General features: G+C 39.0%; 1 protein-coding gene across 1 annotated transcript in view; it reads left to right on the forward strand.

The window, feature by feature from the left end:
• The window catches only part of LOC101406248 (transmembrane O-mannosyltransferase targeting cadherins 1), a 258,671-nt gene that overhangs the window by 194,293 nt on the left and 49,595 nt on the right, over positions 1–14,783 (forward strand). Inside the window, exon 12 of the mRNA XM_087442617.1 lies at positions 12,616–12,759. Coding sequence (XP_087298743.1) covers positions 12,616–12,759 — 144 coding nt within the window. The remainder of the gene's footprint in view (positions 1–12,615; positions 12,760–14,783) is intronic.

Consider the following 14,783-nt stretch of genomic DNA (forward strand, 5'->3'; position numbering starts at 1 on the left):
AAATTTTGAACTGTACACATCAAGTTCACCATCAAATACTTTTCCAAAGATTACAAGAAATGTACCTCCCAGAGGAAGAATTGTAACAAAGCTATTTATTGAGGAAAAGAAGTTTTCATTAAGGAATAGAAGATATTTTTTAAGATTTAATAGAGAATTATATTCTTTCCCTGGAAGCCAATTTACCCAAATGTTTAGCAATGCTTATCTCTGGTTGGGGAGATTATGGTTTAATTTTTTTATTTATACTTTCTTTTGTGTTCCAAATGTTCCACAATGAACATGTATTATTTTTGCAATGAGGAAATGTTGTTTTTAAAAAGGCATATTCCTTCAAGGGTACAAATAAAGTGTGTTTTGGCTTTAACAATTAATTAACGTTGCATGATTTTTTTTGGCATTCTTGAAGGGAAGAAAAGAGCAGTAAGTTTGCCTTAAAAATAATGGTTGGAAGGAAGTGTATCAATATCTTTTTAAATTTGTTTCATTCTAACAGACTATTTTCTGTCAAGTTCAAACAGGAAAATAAGGCAGACCCTAAGGCACATCTTGGGGCAAAGGTATAAATTAAGCAAAATTCTCTGTGCTGATTTTACAGAATTATAGTAGCTGGTTGGGTACTTAATGCTTCTTTCCCATGAAACAATAAAAATAAATGTTTGCTTCAGCAACTCTGCTTCTGGAAGAAACATGTCCCTTGAGAAATGGGGAAAAAACAATTAAAGCTATAAATATACTACATAGTAATTAGTGAAATATTTCATCCTCTCAGACCAGGCTCAAAATACTTCTGATTTAAAGTATCATTGTTTTTGTGTGGATACCTCTGTGGTGAATCTTCAATGGATATGGGTGAGTTTTTTTATTTAAATAAATTGTCACTCTTTGTGTTAGAGAGAAAAGGAAAATACCAGGACTCTTCATCATTTTGATGATTATTTATCCTAGGTGACTGGAAGAGTGACTTATTTTGACATTGCTATTTTTTTGTGGAAGTTGCTGAAACAGAGATTTCTCCCCCTCCCAACTGCTCTTTCCCTATTTCAACTTTAGTGTATCTGATGTTTACCATATTTGCACACAGCAAGAAAGATAATAATTAGGGAAATGTAGGGTTAAAGGTGATATTATCTGAAATCAGTTCCAACAATTATCCATTACTGTTATAATGACTCTATAGATCTCAGAAGCAGTGGTGAAATTAGTCATTAGGGTTGTATCTATATGAATCTCCTCTTGGCTGGGTTACAGTTCTAAAAATAGCATTACTATATTAAACTGGTAATTATATATGACATGAATATTCTGCTTCTTTTAGACTTTGTTCTATTTTTTTAAACAATGCAGAAGTACCACTGACTTCTCTTCCCTCTTGATGAACCTCATTTATTGTATTTCTGTAGTACAAGGGGAATCTCCCCTGGAAAATGCTGCAGCTGAGGTTACAGATTCAGTTTAAGACCCAAATCATCAAAGCAAAATGTCAGAACACTTTCCTAAAATCCTCAACAAACATAAGTGTTAGCTTTGCTTTGCTGTGAGGGACAACTCTCATGTTTATACCTATTGGGGTGCTATAAAGCTTGGGATTCTATATGGTAGAAAATCAGAGCCCCACTGGTGGATCTGCCATATGCCTCTGTAGGGGATCAGAATTGGCCACCCCAAAATGTGCCTTGATTATTTTTAAGAGCAAAAGACTCTGAAAGAAACTTTGACCTTCTGCCTAATTCCCTAAAAGGATTTAAGATAGAAGGCTTGTTTCAGGAATGAGCTAATACCATAAGATAACTATAGTATAATGTAAAATAGGTATGATAGAAAGGCACCAATAAGCCCATTTTTATCAAAGTTCTCTCTCTCTGATCACATTGCCTATAGGTGGCCCAGCAAACACTTGTTTAACAAACATTTGTGTTTCCATCTCCATGTAAATTGCCTTCCTCCGGTTTGAAGTCCCAAACCATTACTCCCAACATCCTCCTTTGTCTGTAGCTGAAGATGGTATTTAAGCTGGTAGCTTCGGCCATTTTGATGAGTTACTTGGTTTTCCTGTTTGACCCCAAGTATACATGTTATTAAACTTTGATTTTCTCCTGTTTTTCTGTCTCATGTCAATTTAATTCTTAGATCAGCTGGAAAGATCTAGAGGGTAGAGGAATTGTCTTCTTCCCCTACACCTCTAAAGCTTCCTGCCCATTGAGTTATCCTGGAGAAGGTTTTGCCATTCCACATCATGTGATGGGAGTAGAAAGTCCAGAGACCACCCAACATTTCAGCTCTTCATGTACAAAGCTCCCAAGAAAAGACTCATCCAATTAGCCTGAAAGGAGAGATAGTGGCCTTGCCTGAATAAAGTGCAGAAGATACTGAATGTGTACTTAGCCAGTGGTTTGTTGATTTGCTTAAAAAGTCAGCTAAAAGTGGAGAATCATAAAACAAATTACGCACACTCTTGAATGTTGTATTTCACCCTAAAATTTCAAATGTACATCCATTCATCAATTTTCTAATGTCAAACGAAGTCCTTTTCTATAAGTAAGAGTCTACTGATTAGAATCTACAAAAATCACATCCATAATTCATTTCTGTGATGATCAGTTTTGATACTTTAAAATGGAATAAAAATGTAAAGACTGAGGTTGTTCTGATTTTTCTCCTCCAGTCTTTTACAGTTCTCTCATGTCTAATTCAACAGCAATTTTTTGAGCAACTTTCCCTTTTTGGAGTATTACCAGAGTATTTAGTTGTTGTAGTAATAACAGCTGTCTCTTTCACATTTATATTTTATCAATTTGCAGGATATTTCATTGTGCAATTGCAATAAAACTAAAACTGGAATAAATTTGTTAATAAACACGTCTAACTCTTAGCAGTCATGCAACTCAACCCATGGGAGTAGAAGGGCCCAGGCTTACAAAGAAAGTTTATTAAGGTGTGGGTATCCACCAGTACGTTTTACAGAGAATAGAGAATATCTGAAAATCTGATGACATAATTAAGAAACTATTTTAAGAGTTTTCCCTATAGATGATAGAGTCATCTTATATTTAAATTTCCTGCCTGACTCAGTTAGTGGTTGGTTAAATGGGCTGGTCATCAAGAACCCTGCACCTGGGAATGAGAATAAAGTTCGCCTTCGTCCAGGTGATCAGGAAGGTCTCTCCACCGTCAGCAGCAAAGGGCCCCATGTTCCACTGAACGTTTGTTCACTTAGATGCCCTCTTCCTCCCACTCTACTATAATAAGCCCCTGCTACACCCGGATTCGCTGATGTGTCCTAGGTGGTTGGATATCAGCCATGTACAGGATTCCATCCTGATAAAAGGGCTGTGATCCTCAGTCACCCAGACAGCTGTACGGTTTCAACATGAAATACATAGTAAATCATCTAAGATTTTCCCATTCCATGATCCTATCCAGCAGGAGGTGCATCACCTTTCCCTGAGGGTACTCAAGCGTGCTTGCGCAGTCATGGGGCTCTTCGAGTGGCCTTGTCCACTCCTCATATATCTGTTATTGATGTTTTAAACAGAAAATCTGAAGGGAAAGAAGGCTGTGGGGGTTGAAGTCCCTAACCAGGCTCGTTTCTGTTGGCGTAACTACAAGGGAAGGAATGTGCTCTTCGTGCTCCTGTACAAAAGAAGTCTCCACTCGCTATTTGATTGGCTTACACACGGGAAGTGATAGAACTAAAATCTTTCTGATTGGAATTTTTTTAATGCATAAAATAGAGACTTGTCAGATAATAGAGACCGTTGATATCATTCTTCATATCCCCTCCAGATAACTGGAGCTCTGCAAGGAGGTTCCATTAGCCTGTGATAAGTGTATATGGAAAGGAACTAATGAAGGAATGAGTATTGAAGAAACGCCATATCATTAGAGCCCAAAGAAATCTAGCCACGTCTGGTTAGCCCACTGTTCGTTGATGTCCTGAGTATATCAATAAAATTACTTTATTGTAATTCCTTTGAAAAATGCTGTCTATAAAACTGGTGGAGTTTGAACATTTTTTTAAAATCAGGCTTGAATGACTTTAAAAAGTCCTTCTTTACACAGGTTATTTTGAATGAACATTTAAAATAACTCTCGTGACTACAGGTGGCCTTGGATACCAGCTGCCATGTGTTTCTAGAAAGAATTAAAATTCCAATACCATTTGTTAGCCAGGTTTAACAAGTAGAGATGGGTTCTTCCACTGGTGTGGTATTTTCATTTATAAAAGTCTAACTATGCTTTCCAGTATCACAAGTAGGCACTTGAAATTGTTTTTGTTTCTTCTTGTTGATGAAATTATAATTCTCACTATATATATAGTGTTGTCTAGCAGTTATATTCATTAAATTCAAGAAATTAAATGTTATTTCGTTTAGAAAAAAGCTAGAATTTTAGTCACATTATGGCCATACTTATAGGCTAAATTTCCAAATGAAAATTCTCATAATTTATATTCAAAAATGTTTCACTCTCTCTGTCTTTTTTCTGCCTTATACCAATCTTTCACTTTAAAAACTCACTGTGGTTCCCCAGGAAACAGAATCCAAGGCAGAGATTTGTACACAGGCAGTTCATTAAGGAGTGCTATCTGGGACAGCAGGGAAGGAAGCCAGGGCTCGAGATGGGCAGAGGGAGAAGTTGAGATGCAGTGCAGTCCCGGGGCCTCAGCTGAGCCCTTAGGAAGCTCTGGAGCTGGGATGACCCCTCAGAGTTGTCATGAATGGAGGCAAGAGATGGAACCTTTATACCCCTTTATCAACCAATTGCTGCCCCCAGGCAGGGAGGGTAGCCTCGGGTGAGGCAGTTCCCTGAGGCTGAGGGCAATGCCCAGAGAAGAACTAGGCTGTGAGCTGTCAGCAGCTGGGGAAACAAGTGCCTCAGGCTTGAGGGGTCTCTGGGTGGTGTAAGACAGCATCCACTCCACCAGCTTAATTTGTGATTTCTTATATAAGTAAACAGGGCAGTTTTAACAGAATATCGTTTAGATTTTCTGTTACAATGAGAATAGTGGTGTTACCTACATTGCAGTGTTAGAATATGATAAGATAATTCATATAAAAGGCTTAAAGCAGTGCCTAAATACTTGGCAATGATAAACTCAGTAACTGTTATTAATATATCCAAAATATGACCACTTCTCTCCACCTCCACTGCCCATCATCTCTCACCTAGATCCCTGCAGTAGTCTCTGGTCTCCCTGTTTTCACCTCTCCCCTGCTTCCCTTCGCTCTGTTCTCAACACAGCAGCCACAGGGATTTTCCACTGATAGCAATCTCGTGCTTAGAATGCTCCGCTGGCTCCCATCTCACTCAGGGTGAAAGTCAAAGCCACGGTAGCTGTCTCCAGGGCTGTAGGCCCTGCATCGTCAGCCCTTACTTCTCAGACCTCACCTCTGCTACTCTTCTTACTTGCTCAACTCGAGCCACGTAGGGCTTCAGGCACACACCAGTCACAGCACATTCCTATTTCAGGGACTCTCTATTTGTCATTTCCTCTTCCCAGACCACTTTCCCTCCTTCTCTGCTGCCTCCCCCCTTCCTTCAGGATGGACCCCTCACATATGTTGTCTTGTCAATGTGGCCTTCTCTGATCACCCTACTTAAAAGTGCAGCCACCCCCAACATACCCCATTCCTCTTCTCTGCTTCATTTTTCTCTACTGTGTTTATCACCCTCTAACATACTTCTCTCTGCTGTGGGCCCTTAGCAGAGGGCCTAGCACATTGTAAGTGCTCAATAAATATTTGTTGAAAGAAAGACTGAGTGAATATAATGCATGAAGTCTCTTATCACAGGCCCTCTTAGAGTCAGAAGACAACTCCAAGATGACAAGCAATGTTTCTCAATGAGAGAGCTGTCAGCAATTTGTGGGTCTGTCCTATGCATTGCAAGATGTTTAACACCTCTAGCTCCTGCCCATTATATGCCAGTGGTGACCCCCAATTCCTGAGGTGGATATTCGGATACGCACCTCTCCCCGCAACCCCTCATGATCTCCTTGGTTGGCAGTTATTGATTAGGAATATGGGCACACTTTTCCTGCCCACCACTGTCTTTTTCTGAGTTGATCCAGAACCAGAGTGCTGTCCGTGTTACAAAGTGTTATTACAATAAGAATTCCACGAGCGCATTGATCTGTCACACAAGACTTTGAATTTCCTTCTAACCTTGGATGTAGCTTTTAAAATTGCACGTGTCTGGAATTCCATTTGGTGTTGAGCATATCAGAAAGACTAAGAGGAAATTGCTCTGGTGCCTGTGGGGATCGTTTGCTTCAGATGATGACGGATTGACAGGCTCTCGAGTAAGTGCTTGACAAAGAACATTCCTACATTCTTAAAATGAAGAGGGTCACACGTCCTTCATATCTGAGAACCCATGGTATGAGAGAAACAGATGGATACAAGATGACTCGAATGTTTACAGGGTTCGTGATGAAGAAATAATGGGTGTTATTTTGACTGATGGGAACAAGTCGAAGGCCATCGACAGCAGTGAAGAGAATGATGTTTTAGAGGATGGGAAATCCGTATGAGAGAAGGAGAGCTGGCAGCTCCAGCCGGGAATGGGTTTGTTAGGGCTGTGGAGGGAGCCGAGTAAAACCGACCAGAGGTCCTGCAGTTGACCTCAAAGCATTAAATGTATGTAGTGTAACAGGTATGATGATGGGTGTTTTTATACCCACCTTCTCATTTGTGCACATAGAAACCCACTTGTTCACACCGAAGGTCAATATGTTATTGACTTTATTGTTATCGAGAAAGCAACTAAAGCACAGACGTAACTTTGAAATCACATAGCTAGAAAGTCACCCATGGCTACTGACTTCAAAGACGGTTATTTTTCTACTCCACCAAAGCAATTTCCCATCCGCCTGCCACAAAAACCGAAGTTCACCACGATCACCCCAAGCCTCTTACAAAGATTAAATTATGTTCATCGTTTTCTATTTGGAAAAAAAGAACAAGAAGTATTTAATTCAGTACATTTCCCAACCTCTAGAGGTAAATTTGCAGGAATCAGGAGAATTCAGCCACGTAAAGTGACTCATTTCCTGAGAGCATAAGAGAACATGGTTTTACTCTAAATTGTCTTGGCAAATCAATTGGGCGGAATCCTGGATCACTGCTAGAGGTCATCCATTGTCAGATGTCAGATGATTTAGTTGGCCCTCATTGGAGAATCTGGCACATTTCCCTAAATTGCATTTGAGGTTTTTTTCCAAGGCTGTTTCTAATGGATGGGAAGGAGTAGAGCGCAAAGAGAAAGGAGCAAGACTTATCTGCTGGGTGTTGCTGGCAAATTCAGACAATTAAAGAAGCAGACCAATAAATAATCTGTATCACCCTGGTGCAATTTAGTGACATGATGATTCCAATTTTATAACGTGAAGGAACCAGGCACTTAAGAAATGCCAGAGACTAATGTGGTTGAAAATATGCTGCTGACTCCTAAAATGAAGTTTACTTTGGGTATTTTTTAGTCTGCTGAAATTCAGGTTTTATGGTTGAATTTTTTCCCAGTCATGTTTTTCTTTTGGATTCTTTTTTTTCTCAACAGGAAATAGAAAATAAACATCTGACCTTAGCATAGTTAACCTCAAATAAATTAATGTTTGTAATGAAAATCAGACAGATAAATCAGGGTGGTGTATATTCCTAAAGGAAATTGCAAACTGGAGCATGTGATACAATATTACTTGAACAATGAGATGCCTTATAAGGTACTCAAACAATGAAAAACTAACAGCATCCTTAGCTTTTGAACAGATTGTACAAAATTTAAAGTAAATGTAAAAAAACGTATTTTTTATAAAAAATGTATAAAACTAAACTTTAGTCGTATACATCTTATGTCTGCGGGTCTTTAGCTGAGGATAAAGCTTAAGAACAGTAGATTGAGGGGCGTGTATGTACGTCTTATACACTTACTGAGTGTTGTTGATTCTAAATAGCTTTCCATAATACTGTGCTTTTCAGAGATACCATGATTATTTTGTGTGGCAGGAGACAACTTTTTCCAGTGCATAAAAATCCCAGTAGCCACATTTCCTGCGTATTGAGTTTATTTCACTTCTGTCACTGAGAACTAGTCCCTATAAGATCATAGTTGAATGGATTGGTCAAAGGAAAAAAAGGATTTATTCTAAATGGAAGCTCTAATTCGTAGCAATATATTTATTTGCTGAAGGTTGAATGATTCGTGTACTGTTTGGGAAAATAAATAAATTTATAGGAACCATCTGCGTATTTAACACTTAAGAACACAACTGCTTCTAAGATATTTTTTTCCTAGTAATCTATTATTTACTTAATTTCTCCCAGCCTCCCTTTCCTCAACTGTAAAATAGTACAATAATTTGACTTAAAGAATTAGGAGGGTTAAATGACATAATGTATGAGAAAGCACTCTAAAATGGCCACTACATTAACACATTCCAGGTCCTTTTGGAGCCGTTTTCTTTTGTTCCTGCCTTCTGTGTTTTACTTAGGCCGCTGTTCCTCCCAGTGACTATTTCTTGTTACCATATTGTTGATATTCATTCTTCAGAGATAAGATGACTGGGAATGGAGGGGAATAATAATGTCCTTAATTACCTACCTTATTAATTCTGCTTAAGGAAATGCCAATAGATAAAAATTAAGAACCCCTTGGGGCCGGCGCGGTGGCGCAGCCGTTAAGTGCGTGCGCTCCCCTTCGGTGGCCCGGGGATCACAGGTTCGGATCCCGGCGTGCACCACTGCACCACTTGTCAGGCCATGCTGTGGCGGAGTTCCGTATAAAGTAGAGGGAGACCGGCATGGATGTTAGCGCAGGACCAATCTTCCTCAGCAAAAAGAGGATGATTGGCATGGATGTTAGCTCAGGGCTGGTCTTCTTCACCAAAAAAAAAAAAAAAAAATTAAATTAAATTAAGAACCCCTTCAAAGCTCAATGGATGTGTGTTATCAAGAATGTGAATTATCCAATAGTTGAAAAAAAATTCTCTTCAGGTCATAGAACCATATCTCTATGCCTAGATTTCTTTTTTGAAGAGAAAAAATAAGCTTACTTATACCCCAGAACTATATGACAATATAACATATTTTCTCTATAATAAATTTTAAAAATTTAACTCACTGAAATAAAAATAATAATAATAATAAATAACAAGAGAGCCTCCATAAACAACACAAATGTTGAATCAGACTATGAGAAAGAAAATCCAGTGGCCGTTCACACTGGTCTTGAAAAAATAGGCCTGAAAATCACCACTCTTCTCCAGTTCAGTGAAGCTTTTATTGAGGTTGTTTTTAAAGATTTTATTTATTCAGTTTTTCCCCCCAAAGCCCCAGTAGATAGTTGTATGTCATAGGTTCACATCCTTCTAGTTGCTGTACGTGGGACTCGGCCTCACGTTGGACGGAGAAGTGGTGCCTCGGGGCGCGCCCGGGATCCGAACCCGGACCGCCAGCATCAGAGCGCGCGCACTTAACCGCTAAGCCACGGAGCCGGCCCCTGAGGTTGTTTTTAGATGGGGAAGGGACTAATCACTAACAGAACTTTTGTAAAACATACCTGTAGAAGTCAAAGTCAAGATGGGCTTAATTTATTTTGACAATCGATGTAGCAACATAGACATCTCTTAAATTATTCATCTTTCCAATAGAAAATTACCCTCCTGGAGACTTCAGGATTGCATTAGACCCAAGCTAATTCAAACACAAATTTATTTAAAAAGTAAACACACAAAATAAGGTTTGTCCTTGCATAGGCCTTCAGTGAACAAGAGAAAGAGTATATGTTTTAAGAAAATATCTACATCTATTTAAAAATCAAAATAAAAAGTGGTATTTTTCCTGACCTGGTTGTTGAAGAATCCTTTTAATGAAATTCAGCTTTGTTTCATAAATAATTCAATGCTTGCATGTGATTAGGTGAACCCAATAAGACAACCAGTGAGGGAGGGTATTGCTAGCAGACCCTAAAATCTACACATTTTCCACGTGGAGGGCTGTGTATGGTAATGGATTCAGTAAATCACTGTAGTTGCCAGCCATCTCCTTCTTCGATGGGTCGGGACTCGGTGAATTCACACAGAGCCTCTTCCTGACCCTCGCTGGCCAGGAAGCCCTCCTCAGCCTCATGGTTCTGCAGCCTTGCAGCACAAGGCACACTAAAGGCCTTTCCCTCACAGTGCTTATATTTGTTTCTCTTCTCACTACTTGTTTCTGTTTTTGAGAGTTCAGGGTGGACTTGCATTCTGTTTCTGATGAAAAAAAGAGAGAGAAAAACATTTTTGTAGTCAGTGAACTTTGAAAGTACATGCCTTTCGTTTAAATGGCAGTGGGATCCAAAGTCCAAAAAGGTAGCTAAGCACCAGCTGGAGAGGGCCCCGTGCTTGGCAGTGTGGATGGGAACTTGACACATAGGTGAGCCCACTGTGGAAGCTTTCATTGGATTTAGGCTGTCCTTTTCCATAGTTAGTGCTTTCACCTCAGACATTTATTTTGAGGGCTCCAAAGCCTAAAGAAATAAGGAAAAGATCAAGTTTTAAGAATTTACCTCTCCCGAGAGGCAGATGTGCCCGGGATGCTTTCTATTACTGTTTGTCATCAGGCAAACAATGAGAATTGTTCTCATCGTATTCACTGGACACCCCTTAAATCTTTTGGACGCCAGAGTGTTTTGCTCAACATAAAAAAAAAAGTTTATTTAGACGAATTTGAGTCCTGGCTGTGATATACCTCAGAACTATTTGACAATATAACACATTTTCTCTATACTAAATTAAAAAAATTTAGCTCACCGAAATAATAATAATAAATAGCAAGAGAGACCGCATAAACAATATAAATGTTAAGACTGTGAGAAAGTAACCACTTCCATAGTGATTCTTAGACACAAGCTTCCCAGGAGACTTTCTGGGCATGGAATGAGTGGGCAGGTACGAGAGCATTTCCTTGTCTCTCCTCATAGCTCTCACATCCCATAGCGACATCTCAGAGGGACTTGCTGTCCCTCAGGAGCTGTGAGATTGAGTGTTAAGAGGCTAGTACCAGGGACCCTCAAGTTGTCTTTGCTAATTAAAGGTGACCAGAGAGAAGCAAACAACAGTGCTTGTACTGCCTGTGTTTTTTCCTTTTTCTCAACTTCCTCTCATAATATCTCTCTCCCTGCAGCCTCCAAAGCCATTGTGACTAATTAGGGCTTTTAAGCTTTGGGAGGATGTAACATTCATCTGAATTGATTCTATTCCTTGTCAGTCAAGAGGAGCATTAGCCAGAATGTCTTCCTGGAAATACTAATTCTGAGAGATGTTCATAGCTGTTGCATAAGGGAGTAGGGGAGGGAGGATTACATGGTCAAAACCTAGGAAACTCCGGGTTAAGCAAAGATTAAGGGGGGAAAAAGCTATGCAACTTGTCTTTTTTGGCCTTTTAATAGCAACCCTTTCTGTCTCAATATTAAATTGATCTTCTTAGAAGGTACAGAGCGGGGTGGGGGGGATGCACGACATTTGATTGTCAAGAGGCTTGACAAGTACAGATCCTATTTTTATTACTTGGCATTATCTTGGCTTTTCTACGTTAAAAGCCAGCTCCACAGGCTTATTCCAAGTACTCTGGGTGACAGAGATGGAGCAAAACTCTTAGACTGATAAATATGTCCATGCTAAGTGGAGCAGAAACTGCTAAGCTATGTAGTGGTGCTGATTTGCCGTCTCTATAGTTTTGAGTTGAGGAAGTAAATTGATTCTCATCCTTCCTTAATCAGCATAAATGTGGTTTACTGATGTATACCCAATCCTTTACATTTGCTTTTGAACGTTAGGAATGCCGTTTTCACTTCACTGTGCATTATTTAATTTTTGATTTTTAAATGTTTGTCAGGATTTTCATTCTGAGAACAGTATCAGGCCAAGTGGTGCCAAATTACCGTAGGAGGGGGAAATGAGATAAAATGGAAAAAGAGAGTCAAGATGGAGAGCGATTTTGGGAATAAAGTTTATTTTTATGGGGAGACATTATGTATCATCTTTTCTCAATAATGATGATCTAACTGATGCTCCATTCCAAGTATGTTTATGAAGATCTCTTGTCCAAGGACCTCCCAGCATCTTGCATAAATAGTGGGCACTGTAGAGGCAGCTGGTCAGCCGTCCCACCAGGCCAGAAACTCAGCACCTGAGGCAATGAGGATTTTCTGTTAAAGGAAGTTAAAAGTATTTGTAGACTCCAAAGGACTAAAATTTATTTAACCCTAGTAGATTCACATACTATTTATTTTTGCACTATTGGGGGGGTTATTTACTTATAGCACTGTGTCAAATATTTTTTTTTATCTATATGGGGTGATGGATGTTAACTAAATTTATTATGGTAATCATTTCATAATATATGTAAGTCAAATCCTTATGCTGTACACCTTAAACTTATACAGTGCTGTATGTCAATTATAACTAAATAAAATTGGGAGAAAACAGATGTGACGTAGACGTGCAATTAAAATAAAGGAAGAATTCAGTGTTTCAGTTTGGTTGTGGCATACCTGAGCAGGGCGGGGAAGAACAAGCAAACTGTCCCAACTTAGAAGTTTTTGAACAATCATGGCTTAATATTTCTAATTTTTCAGATTGTATCCACGCCATGCAAGCGCCCTGAATAACCTTGGAACACTGACGAGAGACACAGCAGAGGCAAAGATGTACTATCAGAGGGCTCTCCAGCTAAATCCACAGCATAACCGGGCTCTTTTCAATCTCGGGAATCTTCTTAAGTAAGTAGACTGTGTACGTTTGATCCGGTGGCCTTATATTTTCAAGAAATCCTTTCCTTCTCAATACTCATTTGGTTGTACTGTTGTCTCGTATTCCAAGCGTGGAATAATTAGGGTTTTCAAGTTTTGGGAGGATTAATATTTATCTGAATTAATTCTATCCCTTATCAGTCAAAAAAGAGTATTCCCCAGAGTGTCTTTCTGGAAGTATTAGTAGTTCTGGGAGATGTTCATAGGTTGTCTGTAGAGAGGTGGGGATAGGGAAGGGTTACATGGTCAAATAGACTTAAGAAACCTTGTTTATAAAATAAACAAACTTTAAGAAACTGAGTTCAGCAAAGATAGTTCGTTTATTGCAAGAATCTTTAATATGCAAAATGCCCTATTACTCCTCAAGAAGGGAAAATGGAATATAGCATTTCCCAAGTCAACCTTTTTTTGGTAGGACATTTCCCAGATATTCCATGAATATACTTTGGGAAAAGTGCTGGTCTAGGAAAGGCAGTGTGCTCTAAAGATGTAACCAAATGGCATAACCACAACTCATGCCCAGTTTGTACTGTAGGTAAGAAAGTGAGGTGTGCCTGGAATTAATAATGATAACTTGCTCTTAGGAAGCCCTCCCAGGCATAATCACTGGTGTTGGCTTTTCACTCACTGCCCTGTGAAAAGGTTGATAGTGCACTTAGCGTCACTGAAAACTAAAACAAAGGGGTACTTTTGCATCTTGTATTTTTATTAATATAAATAAAGTCTAGGCATGTTGGTGATGGTGCTGGCAATGGTAGTAGTGGCAATAAAGGTAGTGAAAATGGTGGCAGTTATGGAATTTAACTTCTAAACTTAAAAGACTAGGTTGAGAGCCAGCCCTGATGGCCTAGTGGTTAAAGTTCAGCGCTTACCGCTTTGGAGGCCCCGGTTCGTTTCATGGTCACGGAACCACACCACCTGTCTGTCAGTAGCCATGCTGTGGCAGCAGCTCACATAGAAGAACTGTAATGACTTACAACTAGGATATACGACTATGTACTGGGGCTTTGGGGAAGAAAAAAAGAAAGAGGAAGATTGGCAACAGATGTTAGCTTAAGGCAAATCTTCCCCCACAAACAAAAAAAAAGATTGAAAACATCAGAAATGGAAATAAAAAGGTGAAAATGATTGGAATCAGATTGTAGTGGTATATTTATATGTGCTTGTTAGGATGCTGACAGTCCACACACTTACGGAATTGGTTCCGTGTCTCTAAACTTCTAGAGAGCACATTTGGTACCTTTCAGGCTAATGGTTTGCTTTTGTTCTTTTATGCTCTTCCTAACAGGATTGTCTTAATTGCCTCATTAATTTATGTATCTTCTTCACTTTCCTGTTTACTCCTTAAATTTTACATTTACATATAAATATTAGTTCTTTTTCCTAATGTATGTATTAATGCATGTTTTTGTCTACTCCCATTTGAATGAGTGAGTTAGTCAAAGAACAATCTAACATTGCGAAAGGTGATAGCTGCCATCTTGAGTCTGAAGTTTTATGTTTAGGTATGGCTTTATCGGTATACTGGAACACAAAATCAAAGGAATACTACACAAAAATAAATACATGCAAGGAAAGTACAATTAAAATGAAAGAAATAAAAGTATAAATCAGCAAAAACTAAGTAAATGTAATTTTTCAAATTAGGTAATTTATTTTTAAAATTTGATAAAAATTGAGAATTATGAAAAACAATAAGAATGAAGAAATACATGCTGTGACAAAAAAGCCGTTTTAGTACTAGTAAGCTCCCTTTAAAAAAAATAACTCAAGGGGCTGACCCAGTGGCATAATGGTTAAGTTCGCATGCTCGGTTTTGGTGGCCCGGGGTTCACTGGTTCGAATCCTGGGTGCAGACCTACACACCACTTGTCAAGCCATGTGTGGCGGCATCCCACATACAAAAAATAAAGGAAGGTGGGCACAGATATTAGCTCAGGGCTGATCTTCCTCAGCAAAAAGAGGAGGATTGGCAACAGATGTTAGCTCAGAGC

The sequence above is a fragment of the Ceratotherium simum genome, chromosome 17 (assembly GCF_057802395.1).
Source record: "Ceratotherium simum simum isolate JZ-2026a chromosome 17, ASM5780239v1, whole genome shotgun sequence".
NCBI lineage: Eukaryota > Metazoa > Chordata > Mammalia > Perissodactyla > Rhinocerotidae > Ceratotherium > Ceratotherium simum.